This window comes from Glossina fuscipes, unplaced genomic scaffold, assembly GCF_014805625.2.
Source record: "Glossina fuscipes isolate IAEA_lab_2018 unplaced genomic scaffold, Yale_Gfus_2 112, whole genome shotgun sequence".
Classification (NCBI taxonomy): Eukaryota; Metazoa; Arthropoda; class Insecta; order Diptera; family Glossinidae; genus Glossina; species Glossina fuscipes.
The window spans coordinates 4,564,269-4,581,938 of NW_023998455.1; the positions used below are offsets into that span (position 1 = coordinate 4,564,269).

General features: G+C 35.0%; 5 protein-coding genes across 7 annotated transcripts; all 5 read right to left on the minus strand.

The window, feature by feature from the left end:
* Positions 1-978: 978 nt before the first annotated feature.
* On the minus strand, positions 979-2,803 carry LOC119639484 (serine protease snake-like). Of its 2 annotated transcripts, none has more exons than XM_038036892.1 (4): positions 2,613-2,803; positions 2,299-2,484; positions 1,675-1,903; positions 979-1,600 (listed from the first exon to the last, which is right to left on the minus strand). In XM_038036892.1, the coding sequence occupies exons 1-4, from the start codon at positions 2,683-2,685 to the stop codon at positions 1,012-1,014; spliced, it is 1,077 nt and encodes a 358-aa protein (XP_037892820.1). In that variant the 5' UTR covers positions 2,686-2,803; the 3' UTR covers positions 979-1,011. The 2 variants fall into 2 exon arrangements, with proteins under 2 accessions (XP_037892820.1, XP_037892821.1); XM_038036893.1 differs by having other exon boundaries at positions 1,675-1,922.
* Positions 2,804-6,317: 3,514 nt separating this feature from the next.
* On the minus strand, positions 6,318-8,118 carry LOC119639465 (melanization protease 1-like). 2 transcript variants are annotated; one of them, XM_038036861.1, is made up of 4 exons: positions 7,968-8,118; positions 7,666-7,842; positions 6,961-7,204; positions 6,318-6,891 (listed from the first exon to the last, which is right to left on the minus strand). In XM_038036861.1, exons 1-4 carry the CDS (start codon positions 8,038-8,040, stop codon positions 6,321-6,323), a joined length of 1,065 nt encoding a protein of 354 aa, XP_037892789.1. In that variant the 5' UTR covers positions 8,041-8,118; the 3' UTR covers positions 6,318-6,320. The 2 variants fall into 2 exon arrangements, with proteins under 2 accessions (XP_037892789.1, XP_037892790.1); XM_038036862.1 differs by having other exon boundaries at positions 7,666-7,820; positions 7,968-8,096.
* Positions 8,119-10,442: 2,324 nt separating this feature from the next.
* LOC119639521 (serine protease easter-like) lies at positions 10,443-12,362 on the minus strand. The gene is made up of 4 exons (XM_038036953.1): positions 12,289-12,362; positions 11,952-12,137; positions 11,196-11,418; positions 10,443-11,126 (listed from the first exon to the last, which is right to left on the minus strand). The coding sequence occupies exons 1-4, from the start codon at positions 12,344-12,346 to the stop codon at positions 10,547-10,549; spliced, it is 1,047 nt and encodes a 348-aa protein (XP_037892881.1). The 5' UTR covers positions 12,347-12,362; the 3' UTR covers positions 10,443-10,546.
* Positions 12,363-12,846: 484 nt separating this feature from the next.
* LOC119639296 (melanization protease 1-like) lies at positions 12,847-14,335 on the minus strand. The gene is made up of 3 exons (XM_038036594.1): positions 14,119-14,335; positions 13,487-13,709; positions 12,847-13,417 (listed from the first exon to the last, which is right to left on the minus strand). Exons 1-3 carry the CDS (start codon positions 14,333-14,335, stop codon positions 12,847-12,849), a joined length of 1,011 nt encoding a protein of 336 aa, XP_037892522.1.
* Positions 14,336-16,566: 2,231 nt separating this feature from the next.
* Positions 16,567-17,509, minus strand: LOC119639485 (serine protease snake-like). The gene is made up of 2 exons (XM_038036894.1): positions 17,233-17,509; positions 16,567-17,163 (listed from the first exon to the last, which is right to left on the minus strand). Exons 1-2 carry the CDS (start codon positions 17,340-17,342, stop codon positions 16,575-16,577), a joined length of 699 nt encoding a protein of 232 aa, XP_037892822.1. The 5' UTR covers positions 17,343-17,509; the 3' UTR covers positions 16,567-16,574.
* Positions 17,510-17,670: the final 161 nt, after the last annotated feature.

Genomic DNA, 17,670 nt, shown 5'->3' on the forward strand with positions numbered 1-17,670 from the left:
GGAAAGAAATTTATTAAATAATAAAGCGGAGGAACAGTGATAGAAAAAGCTATAGCCAGGATTAGCAGCTTTGTGTCAACCAATTGCTACGAAACGACATGGGGAATTGAATAAAGTAAGAATGGCGAAAAATCAAAAGAATGTAACGGCCACTGCATGGTTAAATAAATGCAAGAAATATATCGAAGCTCGTTAGACTTAGCACTGGTCTGTTATGCTCTTTCTTGTACTAATATTTATTTACTAATCATACTATTGGCTACGAGGGCACAATTATGGATTGGAGTAGCAAGAGTCACGTTGTCATTCGTTTAGATATCTTACAGATTCAACTGTAACAACGATGATGTGAGAATAACCTACGTAGGTTATCAGCATGAATTGCTTTAACTGCTCGAGACATTTACATATAAAAGAAATTTAAAACAATTTACGATAAATAATACAAAAAGAAAAAAGGACTTCCTTACGTATCATAGAGTCATGATATAATGATATGTGTAGGCACATAGTGCCTCACACACACTGAGAGCACCAACGCAACTAAAATGTGCAGAAGATTTGAATATCATTTGACCTTTTGCGTTGTGTAATCTAGTAAGACGTCCTTTTTAAGAAAAAAATAATTTGGTCGTGTTTGCATTACGTAACGCCTTTAAAATTCCATATAAATGCTTAATGATTTGTTGTACGATAAGTGCATATAAATATTTATTTATTAAAACGAAACTTATCTTCAATTTACATTTTAATGCCGATTTTCATGCGCTTCAGTTACGATTTATCTTAAGATTAAAAGATATAAAAGCTAAAGTAAGCGAAACTTGGTAAAGACACAAAAGCAAATCGCAATTTCTGCTCGACCAAATCTCAAATTGAAATGATGAAATATTTATCCATCAAGTGTTGCATATACATACGTGTGGTTACAAATTTGTATTTAAAATGATATGAAATGTGATATTTTTAAGTGTAAGTAATTTTCTAAAAAACTTTTTTCTTTTTTTAAATTTAATTCCAAACGATACTTTGTATCCAATCGGTGTATAATCTGATTCTGGTGTAAACATCTGGATCATCTTTAGATCCGCAAACATCGTGACGGAACGAAAAATAACCTACTACAAGAAATTGACAGGGAAACTCTGGATGGGTAACAAAAAGTGGACCATCACCGTTACATATACCGACATCACCTGTAGAAGGGATCGCGCACGTATGTGTACGATTGTTAATACCTTTTTCCAAACGGTACCGGTATATTTCAAAACATTTCTCATCATCGAGACGATCGAATTTCATCTTATGTAAATGGGATGAAGGTTCCGACTCAGGAGAACTCCAGCCCCAGCCAGCAATCAGAAATTCTTGAAAATCATTAGCATCTAACATTAGAGACAGGCAAGCAGGACGTACGTAATCGTTAAAGATGGCTTCTTGCGCCAGTTCAGCCAAAGCTATATCATTGTATCTAGCTAGTTTAGCCTTGTAATATTCACGGTGAAGTGTATAATGCTTGATTTCAATATTCTGCGGTAAAGCATCGTCTCTATTTGTATTATAATCCAAATCTCCTAAACGCGCCCAATTAGGGTGAGAACTTATGAATGAAAAGTAGAAAGTAGTTTATGTTATGTGAAAATATTCAATAAATTTACTGTATTGTAAACTCACTCGTAGCGAGAGAAACAGTGGGCGGATGTTAAAATATATTTTTTGCTAATCAAAGTACCGCTACACAGCCGAGTAAAATTCTCTCTCTCCCCATCTTTGCGGTACAATAATGCCATAAAAGGAAACTCTTTAGATTCAACTTTTACGCGGCCAACTATGTTAGACGTATAACGACACTCTTCGCCTAGTGCATTTTGAAGACTTGGCACACTGTCGTAGGATCTGCACTCTACGAAAAACGCGATAGGCTATAAAAATATCTCAAAAATGAAGCAAATATGTCTAGAAAAGTTAAGAAGTCGTCAAATCTCAGGACTTTTTGTGCATTTTCTGTTATCAATAACATTACTAGCGCAGTTAGTTAACAGCAATTTAATCACTCGCTCTTGCGTAAATTCTCTTTGATTTTCAATTCTCTTTCGTATTGATTTTTAATTAAGGAAAGAGTCAAATTCATCTTCCTAGAATCCTTCTCCTCAAATCTCCTTCTCCTCATAATCGTAAACAGACAGACATGGGTTTTGCTATTTATGCTCATGGAAGGTACTTAGGAAGGCTATTCTTCCCATCTCACTTACCCTGAGATATATTGAAAAACATCAATAAACAAATTAGTTACTATACCTCGTATAACACGGAAATCAACATATTTCGGTTGCGTATAATTTTGTGATGATCTTCTACAGCATACGTGTGCACCGGGACGATCCAAATTGCAGTAGGGTTTCCTTTTGATCAAATTGAAACTATCTCGGATAAGGGGACAATCGGCTATAGGTCTACATTCACTGTTAAGAGCACATTCATTAGCTTTGTGAGAAAATAACGACAACAACAACAACAACATGATATTATATAATTCATTTCATTTCAAAGCAAAATTCGTAAAACATTCTTTATTTTTGAGAAAGACCTCCTTTCCCGGTTCGTACACGCACCACTTACAACCGTAATAGTCATTGCACAAAGCATCCATGGGCTAAATATTAATTTCATTGCTAACCCACTCATCTAGAGCTACCGATGATTTGCTTTCTTCGCTTCGTATTAAGAACTTATGAATTCAGTCGAGAGTTGAACATAACTGATTGACTAAAACAATTGTTTATAGCGGCAGTCCCGCGTTTAGTTAAGTTAAGCTTTTAACTTTGCGCGTCTTATCTCTTAAACAACTCAAGCAACTTGTAAAGAGGTGTAAGAGCAATTCATTAGTTTAAACCCAATAAAATTTCTCTGTAAAAAATTGTCACGGAAATCGTTCAGGCTTTGGAGCAAATATAGAATTCATAAGTAGCTAAGTATAAAGCTACGTATATGTATAGAGGAGTAAAGGCTATTGTTCGATAATGCGACGAGAGGAAGGAAAATTATATGTCATATATCATTTAAAGAATATAATTATTTACCTCGTTTCAATAAGAGGAAGAAACACTAAAGATAGGAACAAGAAAAAGAGAAGAAGGTCTTTACTTTCTTTTAAGCGTATTGGATAGGCGGAGACAAAGACAGGGACAGAAAAAGAGCGAGAGAGAGAGAGAGAGAGAGAGAGAGAGAGATAATAACCAGTTTCTCGGGTTGAGATTTCATTTAAAAAAATATTTTTTATTTACCGTAAATCTCTTTATTTTTATTGGCACTTTACAACAAGGCGCTTAACGTTCTTGATTCGAAAATGTATTTAAAACACAAAGCAGAGACGCCGATGAATCAGAGACTGCTAGTACTTTTTCCCATCTTTTTTCACGTCTTTTGAGGCTATCCAAGAGTTTTGGCATCTTCATAAGAATTGTAGTGTCGACGATCATGATCGATAGGCAATGTTATGCCCAATGTTCTGAGTTGTGTACGACAAAAACAATAGATTTACGGTTAAGATTTAATTTATAGCTTTACTCTGCTCTAAGATATATTTTCGCTTTAATCCGGAATTTTCTGAATCAGCTAAGGGGCTTGCTTTGCCATAGCGGATGTCTTTATCTTATCTATTATCCAGACAATGATTATATATTCTATTTGTGCAATTGATATAGATGGAGTTGATATTATTTGGACACCTATTTCCCGTGCAATTATCAGCAATATTGATGAAATCCCTGCGACCCTCAATACCTTTGATGTTAAATGCAATCGATATGGGATTGTTGAGATGGCCATGGTGTGTGCTGTTAACTTATATAAACTTGACTTGGCTGATGATTTCCTACGATGAATGTACACTTTCATGGTTATATTTAGATTGATATCAGATTGATTATGTTTGATTAATGTATGCAATAATATAATATAAATGTTAACTGCGGGTATTGCGATTCTTATGCTTTCTCACTGGCAATACTTTCGAAACCCTTTCAAGTGTAGTTGACTTTAATGATGAGAAAACATCGACGATGCTATTTTTATGGTAGAATGGTTTGAGATAGGTGTACGACACCGTATTTAATATCGCTCAAGCAAGCTTTTCTTGATTAGTTTTAAAGTTCTTTCCTTTTACTTTTGCCTTTCCTCTAGCCAGCAGTTTGTCTGTGCAACAGCAGAAAATTGCAACAATAATCGAGATGTTGATAGTGTTTATGAAATTGATTCAATTTTTCAATTGACAATAATACGGTTACATATTATTATTATTACAATAATTTTTCTCAAAATTTGATTTTTTTTCCTTCGAAATAACTTTAATTAAATTAATGAATCCAATTTTCACCGATTTTTTTTTTTTTATAAATCAATCTAAAACTTTACTTGTTTCTCTTCTCTCAAAGTCAGTTCGCTGTTTGTCGCTGTTAGTCAAGTGATTACATCTTATTACTGTCTTATATTGTGTTTTTGTCAAGAGACAAATAAGTTTATAAATAAATGAATGCATACATTAAACAATTTACTAAACAAAACAAACGTATAATTAATCAAAAAAAAAAAAAAAATGACTACACCGTACGTCCAAGACGAGCGTTCCGCAGGAAAGAATTTCTAACAAAAAGTCAATATCTGATCTATGAAATTGGGGACATTAATTATGTATGATGTTAACTAGGTTTCATTTTCGAGCTTCGACCTTGTTCTCTTCATGTGCTAGTATTGATGCGAACACAAAGGAGTGATTCCATAGGAAATTGTGTTATTCCTGGTGGTAAATAATTTTTCGATGTGCTTTTTTAGTGCTTGTGACGGGCCGTCACAACGGAGCCCACACATATTTTCATAAGCCTTCACACAATAGAAAACATTTCATAAACCGAAGAGGCAAGCGTAGCCTGAATGGAATAGTGGTGAGCTGACTCTTTTATTTATCGTATATTTTGGAAGAATTTTTAATTTTTAGATACTTTTTTGATGTGAGATTCGTCAGAAAATCCCAGAACGATTTCAGTTATTAGAAGTAAACTACACTGCACTACAGGTTTTTTTTTTTTTTTGAATTTCCAATATTTAATGAATCTATAATTTTTCACAGATTTTCTGCATCGAAAAAAACGTGGCGCCTTTCCTCCCTTGATATCATTTCATCAAAAATCTTACGTAACTTTTACGTGTATTTTTATTTGTATGGTTTTGTTATCGAGTGTATTATTGCAACTCGTAATAATTAATTGTAATGATTCAAATAATGTGCTGAGTGATGTCGAAATATTCGAGCATTGTGAAATTGTTGGTTAAAGCCGAAGGCAATGCAAAAATTTATGTTCTAATAAAAAGGAAAGTACCAAACTAACTAGAAAAAGTAAACCGAGGCAGAATTCAATGATTGAGAGGATGATTGAGAAAAAGAAAACCGGATTTGTGGAGCAATAAAGGAAGGAGTAGGGATAGAGAGAAAACGGGATTAACAGGTTCCTTCGATTAGGATATATGTGTTCGGAAGAAGGCTAATAAATGCATTTATGGAAATGTCAATCAATTGACAAAAAGTTATTAAAATAAATTCAATTGAATGTAACAGCGTTTGCATGATTGCGTACATGCAAGGAATATCTAATCTCTTATATCCTTTCTTGTACTCATTTTTATTCATTAATTACAATCTTAGCTAAGAGAGCACGATTGGCAAATGTTGAGCAAGTGTCACGTTGTTATTCGCTTCAATATTCTAGAGATTCAATGGTAGCAACCGTGTCGTGTAAAGAGCATAAAAAAGTTACTTACGAACTTATCCTTAGGAGAGCTTCACTTGCTCGAGACATTGGCATACAAAAGTAAATTTAAAGCAATTTACAATAAATAAAACAAAAGCAAGAAAAGACTTCCTTACGTAAGAGAATTATAATATGATATGTGTGGTGGGCAACTACAAAATATGCCGAAGATTTGGCTACCATTTGCAATTTAATCGAACATTAATTTTTAGAAATGAAGAACGTTCCCGTGTTTGTAATACGCAACACATTCAAGATTCCATTAAAATATTTAATAATACAAAGACCACAGTAAGCTATGATGGCTCTTTGTATTAAGATCTTGCCAGAGATACAAAAGCAAGTCGCTTTTCTTCTTTGACCAAATTTTGAAGTAAAACAAAAAAACTTACCCATGAAGTATGCCATAGACGTACAATTCTGCTTAGTTACAAAGACGTGTTTCAATGTTTGCGATATTGTAAATGTTATTATTTATGTGTAAGCAAGTTGTAAATAGTTTTTTTTTTTTATCATTCACTTCCAAACAATGCGTTGTATCCATTCGACATATAATTTGAGTTTGGTGTAAACAGTTGGATCATTGATACTTCCGCAAATCTCGTGAGCGAACGACATAATACCTACTAACAGAAATTGACAGGGAAAGTCGGGATGATTAACAAAAAGTGGACTACCGCCACCGGCATCACAAGCACCGATCGCACACATATTTGTACGATTGTTAATTCCTTTTTCCAAATGAGAGCGTTTCACTTTTCCGAAACATTTCTCATCATCGAGACGATCCAATTTCACTTTATGTAAATGGCCTGACGGTTGTGATGGAGGATAGCCCCAGCCGGCAGTCACAAATTGGCGAAAATTATTATCATCTATTAGAGATAGACAAGCAGGACGTACGTAATCGTTAAAGAAGGCCTCGTTTGCCATCTCAATCAAAGCAATATTGTTGTATTTATTTAGTGTTGTGGAGCGATATTCATGATGGGGTATAATGTTTTTGATTTCATAATCTTGTATCACAGCGTCATCAGTATTAGTGCTGTAATCCAATTCGCCTAAACGCACTCGGCTTGGCCGAATACTTAGGTATGAAAAGAAAGTAGGGCGTTACGTAAAAATGTTCAATAAATTTACCGCACGACAAACTCACCGACCGCTGAGGGCACAAAAAGCGGATGTCAAAACATATTTTTTACTAATCAAAGTACCGCTACAAAATTGACCAGCTCTGCTACCTTCTACCGCGTATATCAACGCAATAAAAGGAAACTCTCTAGGTTCGGCTTTTATGCGACCAACTATGTTAGATGCAGACAAATTGCTATTGCGGATATATTGACATCCCTCTTCTGCTGGATTTTGTATATTTGGTAGAGTGTCGTAGAATCTGCACTCTAAAGAAAACGCACGAGACTATAAATGTATCTCAAAAGTGAAGCTAAAATGTTACATAAACATAAACATGAGAGCGTTGCAAGCAAAACACGCTATGTAAGCGTAAATATCTTATGACACATTTCTAACGTTACATATATTATGTATGGCAGAGAAAAGTAAATGGCAAAGGCGGCCGAGATATTTATTAAAATAAGAAGAAGTAAACGCCCAGGAATCTATGAATCTCCTGTTATCGATAACAGCGGTGGAAGCGGTGTTAACTAACCGCCATTTAACTATGCTTGCACTTTCACAAAATTCTATTGATTTTCAATTCTCTTTCAATTACGTTTTAAATTCTCTTTCTCTCTCCCCGGCCGTTAGATGAACCATTGATAATGGATTGGAATTGCAATCGTATTGCTTGAACGCAGACGGACTAATTCTGTTTAAGATTATCATTGAACAAGTTAATTACCTCTCACAATACTCAAATCGACAATTTTTGGTTTTGGTGATGATTTCCTACAGCATACGTGTGCACCAAGACGATCCAAATTGCAGTAGGGCTTTCTTTTGATTAAATTGAAATTATCTCGAATAAGCGGACAATCGGCTATTGGTACGCATTCACTGTTAAGAGCACATTCATTAGCTTCATGAGAAAATAACAACAACAACAACAACATGATATTATATAATTCATTTCATTTCAAAACAAAAAACCTTAAAAAATTTTTGTTTCTGCGAAAGACTTCCTTTCCCATTTTGTATGCGTACCACTTGCGATCGTAATAATTGTTGTACACAGCATCCATGGATTCAAGAACAGTTTTATTGCTAACGCGGCCATTTAAACCTTGTTGTTGTTTATTTGCCAATGTCCGTTTCGTATTCAGAACCTATTAACTCAGCTGAGAGCTGAAACTAACTGATTGAGCTTGAAGTAACTGATAAGTTTATGACTTTGCCTGTGCTTTGCTTCAAACAACTTAAACAACTTACGATGGGAGCTGGGAGAGTAATTAATTAGTTTTGAAACCAACAAAATTTCTCTGTTGTTGTAGTAAGAACCTATCAATCCGACGGAGGTTTGAAATTAATTGATTAAAATAATTGTTTACATTGCATCCGGGCTGGCTAGGGTCGCAAAAAAGAGACGATTTACTAAGAAGATGTACGCAAGGTTGTATTCAAGAAGAAAATGTACACAAAACCATTCAGACTTTTGGAGATTTAAATGTAAATGCAATTTAATGCATATAAATTATTCAATGTATAAAGCATAAGTCATAGTTGTGCCTTATAAATATTTAATGAGAAGAGAGGAAAAAAAGTTAAGTCACTAGCTTTAATTACTCAAATCATTCAGTATTGAAAAGCAACAAAAAATAAAAAAAAAGATGTAAAATATAATGATTGTCTGTCTTGTTTTTGTATGAAACAGACAAACATACACAAAAACTGTATATGTAATCGAAGGTAAAATTAAACGGGAAAAAAATGTAACCAGATTTACCTGTGGATTCCCCACGATGAACGCACGCACACCTTCATGTTTACATCTAGTTGAGAGATTGATTTTCATTAAAGTGTACAATAATATAAGTCTTAACTACGGAGATTGGGACTTGCCCGCCCGTTGGCGACAATTTTCAAATACAAAAAGATTTGAGATCATTTGTTAGAAATTTCTTTTAAGATAACGGGTCTTTGATTGTCAAGTGTTTTCTTCAGTAAGCTTCATGTTTTTTTCTTAAATTTCCTCTTTGCATAATGCATGCGGTAGCTCGGTAAGAGATGATTGGTTGGAATTTTCTCTTTTACCAGAGAATTTTTGTGATTGCGTGGAATTACAGAAATAATGACGATGTTGACGTTGTTTATGCATCAATAAAATTTATTGAAATTTTCAACATCGAAATATAGTATATATCGATATATAGTATTTTCCCACAAGTATTTTTGTATTTCGCCTCAATCAATGAATCTATTATTACTTTTAATAAAAAGAAAAAAAGAGTTAAAGCGAGCGAGGTAGCGAGTATTTTGAGAAAGAAAATTTTTAAGTTAAAAATTTCCAGTAGTCCTGCTAGTGCGCGTATGTAAAACCCCGCAAGGGCCAGAAGATAGGTCCACCTCTTATTACACCGATTCATTTGGAATCATTTTCTCAATCGATCTAAACCTGTCTGTCTATCTAATACCTGTCCATGTATTTTTGTGTTCAAGCTGAAGATCGCAATTTTTGAAGAATTTTGATAAAATTTGGTACAAAGATGCACTTTGTTCTAAGTAAATGATTTGGATCTGTTCGCTTTTTCGACTTAACGACTTTTTAAAACAGGACGTTGTATAAGAAAAAGTTGCAATTTTCGAAACTTCTCCGTAAAATTGACTAAGTAGTAGTATTTCAGCATTCCAAATTAGTGTGAAAGCTTTGGACCGGTTGGTTCGATTGTTTGCAACCCCTTGCAGAGAACCAACCGTTCTTACAGAAATTGAATCTTTTTATGGTAATTAGGTCAAATTTCCAATAGTTCACGGTGAAAACTACCTCATAAGAACAAATTGACAAAGAAATCTGTCTTACCGTATTTGGATCAGGTTGGTCTGTTTTTTTTGGCTACCGCCACCATGTAAGGATTGTCACGAAACGTAAACCCTTTTTTGCCCCATGCAGCCTAACTGTTAATTTTTTTGTAATGAATAATAGTAATTAGATAAGAAAAAATTAAGTGAACCTAATTTGAACCACGTAGGTCTATTTCTGGGCGTCGTTCCATATAAGTAATCCCGTAGGTAGAAGTAAGTCCTTTGGAAAAAATCGTATTTTTTAATATTTTATGATGAAAATTCATAGTAGCGTTTGAGCAAAAAATTTAATGGTAGTGGATTTGGATCACTTTGGTTTATTTTTTTTTTTGGACTCCAACGTATACAGGTGTGCCTCATTCATGCGCTTGAATCGATGCAAGGAAACTTTTTATTCTTTGTGTAGCTTAATTTAGTCCCGGCGTCTTGTCGTAACCTTCCTCCGTATGAACACAATCAAAAAAGTAATCGATCTTTCCGCATTAAAAAAAAAAAGTCCTGAACGCATAGACGTATTATTTGTGTCTAAGTTAAGGCGGGATGATGTATGCTGCTCTGGTTTGTTGTGGCTTCACTTGCTCGAGACATTTATATACAAAAAAAAAAAAAAACAAAAAAGCGGAAAAATTTTCTGTACGCATAAGACGATGATTTCGATTTGACGAGATTTCTTAGTCATACAAAGAAAATTTAAGTATTCCACGTAAAAATAATACTATTTATGTGTGAGTAATTTATTAATTTCTTTTTAATTCTTTTCTAATTTAATTCCAAACGATACGTTGTATCCAATCGGTATACGGTTTGACTCTGGTGTAAACAGATGGATCGTTCTTAGTTCCGCAAACACTGTGACCGAATGACATAATGCCCACGACGAGGTATTGACAGGGAAACTCGGGATGATTAACAATAAGTGGACCAGCTTCATCACAAGTACCGAAATCGCCAGTAGAAGGGATGGCGCACGTATGTGTGCGATTGTTAATACCTTTCTCCAATAGATGGCTGAACATTTCGCTACATCTGTGATCGGCAAGACGATCTAGTTTCACTTTCAGCAAATGGGAAGAAGGCACTGAGTAACGATAACCCCAACCGGCAAATAGAAATTGTTGAAAATGATTGTCATCTGCAGGTGATAGGCAGGCAGGACGTACGTAATCGTCAAAGGTGATTTCTTTTGCCAATTGAATCAAACCAATATCATTGTATCGAAACAGTCCAGTGGAATAATATTGATGATGAGGTATAAAATTTTTGATTGCAATATCTTCCGGGGAAGCATCATCTGTCTCACTGTCATAATCTAATTCTCCTATACGCACCCAGTTAGGGCGAAGACTTAGGAATGAAAAGAAAGTGATTTATTATGTGAAAGCGTTCAATAAATCGATAGCACGATAAACTCACGTGCCGTAGAGGAAGCAGTGAGCAGATGTCAAAACGTATTCTTTGCTAATCAAAGTACCAACGCAAAACTGACTAAACATGTTGCCATCTTTACGGTATATTAATACTATAAAAGGAAACTCTTTAGGTTCCGCTTTTACTCGACCAACTATGTTTGATTTGTAATGACATCCTTCTCCTAGAGGATTTTGTAGACTTGGTAGACTGTCGTAGGATCTGCACTCTAAGGAAAGCGCAATAGACTATAAATATATCTTAGAAGTAAAGCAGAAATGTTTCATAAAATGTAAATGAGAGCGTAGCAAGCAAAACATGCTATGTAAGCGTGCATATCTTTTGTCACAATTCTAACTTAGAGAAAAGTAAATGGCAAAGGCGGCCAAGATACTTTTCAAAATAAGATATAAAGCAAAATCTCAGAGATCTTTGAGTTTTCTGTTATCAACAGAAACAGTGGTTAAGGCAATGCTAATTAACAGCAAGTGAACTGCTTGCTCTTGCATATAATACCTTGAGTCGAAGAAATTCTATTTGATTTTAAATTCTCTTTCAATTTGCTTTTCTCAACTCTCTTTCTCTTCTGACGACAGAAGTGAGAGAAACAAGTCAAATTGATTGTCCCACAATAAATGTTTAGTTCATAAATGTAATGTTTGCAGATGCAAGGGCAAGGATTGTTCTTCCCATGCTCATGAAAGATATTTACGAAAGATTTATAGACCTTAAGATTATCAATATAGGATTTAATTACTATACCTCTGACAATAGGCAAATCAACAGATTTCGATTGCGTAAGATTTTGTGATGATTTCCGACAGCATACGTGTGCACCGGGACGATCCAAATTGCAATAGCGTTTCCTTTTGATTAAATTGAAATTATCTCGAATAAAGGGACAATCGGCTATAGGTCTACATTCAGTGCTAAGACCGCATTCATTAGCTTTATGATGCGGAATCAACAATAACAAAAACAACAAGAACAACAAAGTTATATTATACAAATAATTTTCTTTGAAGGCGTAGAACGCCTTAAAACACTTTTTATTTCTGGGAAATACTTCTGCGAAGAACTTCTAGTTTCGCATACGTACCACTTACGATCGTAAAAGTCATGGCACATAGCATCCATGGACTAAAGATTAACTTCATTGCTAATCTCGACAATTCGATTTTTACTTCCCAACGTCCGCTTCGTGTTTAATACTGGTGAGTCCGGTGGGGGACTGAAACTAACTGATTAATTAAAACAATTGTTTATATCGCATCTAGTAGGTTCAGTTAAGTTAAGCTCTTAGCTTGGCACGATTTATCTCTTAAACAATTTGTGGTTGGAAATCTGAGAGCAATTGATTACTTTTAAGCCCAAGAAAATTTCCCCGTAGTTAATCCGATCATTTAGAATTTATATAAAACATATAAAGCAATGTAACTTAAATGCAATTAAAAAAAGGAAAAAAAATTGTCTGACTAAGAATTATGATGTGATTTATATACGCATATAGGAAACGTCGTAATTTCCTTTTGATGAAATTCCAAAGTAAAACACAAGAAAATTTATCGATCAAGTGGGCAACATATATATACAATTGTGTTCAGTTACAAAAATGCATTTCAAGGGATGTGTACAAATAATTTTTTTTTTTTTAAATTTAATCCCAAACGATGCGTTGTATCCAATCGATATATAATTTGATTCTGGTGTAAACAGTTGGATTACCTGAGCTGCTGCAAGCATCTTGACTGAATGACCCAATACCTACTATAAGGAATTGACAGGGAAAGTCGGGATGATTAACAAACAGTGGACTACCGCCGCCCCCGCCACAAGCACCGTTCGCACAGATATTTGTACGATTGTTAATTCCTCTTTCCAAATGATGGCGTCTGAGTTTTCCAAAACATATGTCATCATCGAGACGATTTAATTTCGCTTTATGTAAATGGGATGACGGTTCTGACGAGGGATAGCCCCAGCCGGCAGTCAGAAATTGTTGAAAATCGTTGCCGTCCAGTAGAGACAGACATGCAGGACGTACGTAATCGTTTAATATGGCCTCGTTTGCCATTTCAATCAACGCAATATCATGGTATTTAATTAGTCTTGTGGAGTTATAATGACGGTGAGGTATAAAATTTTTGACTTGAATATCTTGCGGCAAAGCATCATCCGTATTAGTAGTATAATCCAAGTCACCTAAACGCACCCAGCTTAGCGCAGGACTTAGGAATGTAAAGGAAGCAGTTTGCTATATAAAATCGTTCCATAAATCTATTGTACGATCAACTTACCGGCTGGCGAGGAAACAGTAAGCAGATGTTAAAACATATTTTTTGCTAATCAATGCACCGCTACAAAGCCGGCCACCTGTCTCTCTTCTTTTGTTATATATTACTGCCACAAAAGGAAACTCTTTAGATTCCGCTTTTACGCGACCAACAAAGCCAGATGTATAATTACATCCTGCTCCTATTGGATTTTGAAGACTTGGTATATCGTCGTAGGATCTGCACTCTGAGCAAAATGTAAGAGACAACAAATACATCTCAAAAGTGAAGTAAAAATGTTTCATAAACAATACATGAGAGTCTTTGAAGTTATTGTTATCAACAACAGTGGTGGAAGCTCGATTATTTAGCGGTGTACTTGCTCTTTCACATAATACGGTTGATCGAGGAAATTCTCTTTGATTTTCAATTCTCTTTCTCAATTTGATCTTTGATTAAGAAAAAAGTCAAATTGATTTTCCCAGAATAAATGTCGAGCTTATAATCGTAAGGTCTGCACGCAGGGGAATGGAGAGACAGACATGAGCTTTGCTACTCATGGACGGTACTGAGGCTAGATTTGTAGAGCTAATCTACCCATTTTACTTACCCTGCGAAATATTGAAAAGCGTGAACAAACAAATAAATTACTATACCTCTTACAACGCGGAAATCAACATATTTCGGTTCCGTGTAATTTTGTGATGATCTTCTACAGCATACGTGTGCACCGGGATGATCCAAATTGCAGTAGGGTTTCCTTTTGATTAAATTAAAATTATCTCGGATAAGGGGACAATCGGCGATGGGTAAGCATTCACTGTTAGAAGCACATTCATTAGCTTGGTGTGAAAGAGAAACTAACAACAACATTATATGGTATGCAATTTATTTTCTTTTAAAAAGTGAAAGACTTTTTCTTTCTCGTTTCATATGCGTACCATTTACAACCATAGTCGTCATTACACATAGCATCCATGTACTAAAAATGAATTTCATTGTTAACCCGACGATTGGCGTTTTACTTTCTAACGTCCGTTTCGTACTTAGAACTTATGAATCCGATTAAGAGCTGGAACTAACTGATTGATTAAAACGATTGTATTTATCGTTTCTCTTATGTGTAGTTAACACTAGATTGCCCACAGAAGTCATTTTTACTTCTTCTTAATTTGAATTTGAAAACAATAATATTTGTTATGGTACGATTGCTTAAGATTTTGTGCCTTTGTATACCTGATATAAATGCGTTTATTACTCGTTCTATTTGCATCCCCTTCCTCTTTATTGCTTGTAAATGTATGTGTAATACAATCTTGCATTTTGACTGGTTTTGATTCAGTCTTTCTAGTGTTAAGTTAAGCTTCTAATTTTGCCCGTCTTATCTCTTAAACAACTTAAACAACTTTAAGTTGGAGCTGGGGGAGTGATTATTTAGTTTTAAACAAAACAAAATTTCCCTGTAATCTGATCAGCTAAACCTATCGAGGGTTGGTCTCTTGCCTGCCGACGTGTGTGAAGACATTACTAATCCGGTGGAGAATGAAAAGATTTGTTTATATTGCATATCCAGCATACCGCAAAAGGTTTGCGAATCGGACCACGGAGAAATATTTTTTGGATCCCACGTTATATAAAAGTCTGAATAAAAGTAAGCCTTTATGGGGAAAAACTTCCAATTTTTGATACTACACGAGAAGAGTTGGTTTATCAGATATAAAACTATTCAACTCTATCAAATTTGTATCTATCTACGCTTATTGTTTCACTTAATCGTATTTCATGAAAAGTGAATGCTTCTAGGGCGGAAAAGTATACCTTACACCACTTGGGTAGCATGGTATATTGAGCATCTGCGGACGTACGTAACGTTGAGAACGGCTTAAAATAGCCGAAAAAATGTGTGTTATATCGAGAGCCCTTTGAAAATCCCCTTTGAAGATTTTTCGACAAAGGTCGCTGAGAGATATTAGTTCGATATTTTAAATTGGTATGAAAAATTTGAAAGCGACAATGTTATCAAAATAAGGTGTTATATGGGGTGTAGTCGAAAAGAGGACCGATCCAAACCATTTTCTGTAGCCTGCGTCCTTGGATCAAAACCCGCCAATGTACCAAATTTCATCAAAAATTTCGACCAGTAGGCTGAAGACACGAACACAGATGGACAGACAAGCTTAGACTCTTCCAGTAAACGATTCTGAATCGATTCGTATAACAAAAGGCGAGACCATCTTAAGTCCTTCTGGCGACACCCCAAATGGTGTAGGGTATAAAAAGAAGATAGATTTTATGCGCGTATACGATTTGAGTATGCAGTGTATACTGTGCTCACACTGAGAGCAGTAAACTAACTAAAATACGTAGAAGATTTTGATCACCACTTAAACCTATTGCGTTGTCTAATCTACTGAAGCGATAATTTTTAGAAAAGAACAATCACTTAATCCCTTTGTCAGATTCATTTTCCAAGATTCAGTCCCTTCTCTGGCGTCCCCATATAATGTGCTCTAATATTTTCGTCAATGGTTAGCTATGCACCTCTAGTTTTACTTATTGCTCACAAGGTTTGTAACCATGATTTGTAATTTTCCCTACCCATCCTTCTCTACTTTGCTTATTGTCGAGTAAGTTAGAGTTCATCAACCTACATGTTTACAGTACAGTCAAGTGCTATGGTGTAAGATATTGAATTAACAAATAATAATCTATAATATCTGGAATTGTAGTTTGCCCATAAGTACTTATTAAGGGGTGATACTTAAATTGTAGCCTAATGAAATAAATGAAATTACACGTACACAAGTATACATTTTTCAAAAGAAAACTGTTTTTCAATTTACATTTTATTGTTAATTTTTTTTAGCTTCAGTGACTTTTCAAATGATATAAAAGCCGAAGTAAGCACACCGTAAAATCCTTTATATCAAGAAATTGCCAAAGGTACAGAAACAAGTCACACTTTCGGTTCGACAAAATTTTAAAATAAAACAATAAAACAAACTTCATCGAATAAATTTCTCCTTACTTATATAATGGGGTATTGTTTAAAAAAATGCATTTCATTATTATTTATGTGTTAGAGATTTATTAAATTCTTTTTTTTTTTAATTTAATCCCAAACGATACGTTGTATCCAATCGATATACGGTTTGATTCTGGTGAAAACAGAAGGATAGTCTCTAGCTCCGCATACGCTTTGACCGTATGACAAAATACCTACTACGACAAATTGGCAGGGAAAGTCGGGATGATTAAGAAAAAGCGGACCGCCGCCATCTCCATTGCAAGTACCCCTACCGCCAGTAGAAGGAATCATACACATGTTGGTATGATTGCTAATACCTTTTTCTGAAGGATCGCGTTTGATGGTTTCAAAACATTTGTCATCATCGAGACGATCTAATCTCACTTTATGTAAATGGGTTGAAGGCTCCGATGGATCAAAGCCCCAGCCGGCAGATAGAAATTCTCGAAAATCATTACCATCTATTAGAGATAGACACGCAGGACGTACGTAATCGTTAAAGACCGCCTCTGTTGCCAACTCAATCAAAGCAATGTCATGGTAGAAGGTCTGCTTGCTAAAGTAATATTGAGGATGGGGTATATAGTTTTTGGTTTTAATATCTTGCGTCAAAGCATCATCCGTATAGATATCATGATCCAAATCTCCCAATCGCACCCAGTTAGCGAGATGACTTACGAATGAAAAAGAAGAAGTTGGTTATGTAAAAACGTTCAATAAATCTGTCGTAGGATAAACTCACTCCTTGTTGCGGAATGTGGAAGCCGATGTTAAAACATATTTTTTGCTAATCAAGGTGCCACCACAAATTCTATCAATCAAGTCTTCTTTTTTACTATATATTAACGCCATGAAAGGAAACTCTTTTGGTTCCGCTTTTATGCGACCATCAAAGTTAGATGTATAACGGCATCCTTCTTCTAACGAATTTTGTAGACTTGGTACACTGTCGTAGGATCTGCACTCTAAGGAAAGCGCAAAAGACTATAAATACATTTTAAAAGCGAAACAACAATGTTTCACAAAAAATACATCAAAGTGTTGCAATGTTATGTAAGCGCGAATATCTTCTGACATCCTATTAACGTAACACATAGCATATATAGTAGAGAAGACTAAATGACAAAGGTAGCCAAGATATTTTTTAAAATCAGAAGAAGTAAAATATCAAGAGGTTACA

Coding starts and splice junctions, on each gene's coding strand:
- LOC119639484 (XM_038036892.1), bottom strand. CDS start 2,685: ATGAGTGGGTTAGCAATGAAATTAATATTTAGCCCATGGATGCTTTGT. Junction 1,904..2,298: donor TGATTTCCGTGTTATACGAG/GTATAGTAACTA, acceptor CGTTTTTCGTAG/AGTGCAGATCCTACGACAGT. Junction 1,601..1,674: donor CACTGTTTCTCTCGCTACGA/GTGAGTTTACAA, acceptor TTCATTCATAAG/TTCTCACCCTAATTGGGCGC.
- LOC119639465 (XM_038036861.1), bottom strand. CDS start 8,040: ATGGCCGCGTTAGCAATAAAACTGTTCTTGAATCCATGGATGCTGTGT. Junction 7,843..7,967: donor AATTATTACGATCGCAAGTG/GTACGCATACAA, acceptor TTTCTCATGAAG/CTAATGAATGTGCTCTTAAC. Junction 6,892..6,960: donor TTTTGTGCCCTCAGCGGTCG/GTGAGTTTGTCG, acceptor TTCATACCTAAG/TATTCGGCCAAGCCGAGTGC.
- LOC119639521 (XM_038036953.1), bottom strand. CDS start 12,346: ATGAAGTTAATCTTTAGTCCATGGATGCTATGTGCCATGACTTTTACG. Junction 12,138..12,288: donor GACTTTTACGATCGTAAGTG/GTACGTATGCGA, acceptor CGCATCATAAAG/CTAATGAATGCGGTCTTAGC. Junction 11,127..11,195: donor CACTGCTTCCTCTACGGCAC/GTGAGTTTATCG, acceptor TTCATTCCTAAG/TCTTCGCCCTAACTGGGTGC.
- LOC119639296 (XM_038036594.1), bottom strand. CDS start 14,335: ATGTTGTTGTTAGTTTCTCTTTCACACCAAGCTAATGAATGTGCTTCT. Junction 13,710..14,118: donor TGATTTCCGCGTTGTAAGAG/GTATAGTAATTT, acceptor CATTTTGCTCAG/AGTGCAGATCCTACGACGAT. Junction 13,418..13,486: donor TACTGTTTCCTCGCCAGCCG/GTAAGTTGATCG, acceptor TACATTCCTAAG/TCCTGCGCTAAGCTGGGTGC.
- LOC119639485 (XM_038036894.1), bottom strand. CDS start 17,342: ATGGCGTTAATATATAGTAAAAAAGAAGACTTGATTGATAGAATTTGT. Junction 17,164..17,232: donor TCCACATTCCGCAACAAGGA/GTGAGTTTATCC, acceptor TTCATTCGTAAG/TCATCTCGCTAACTGGGTGC.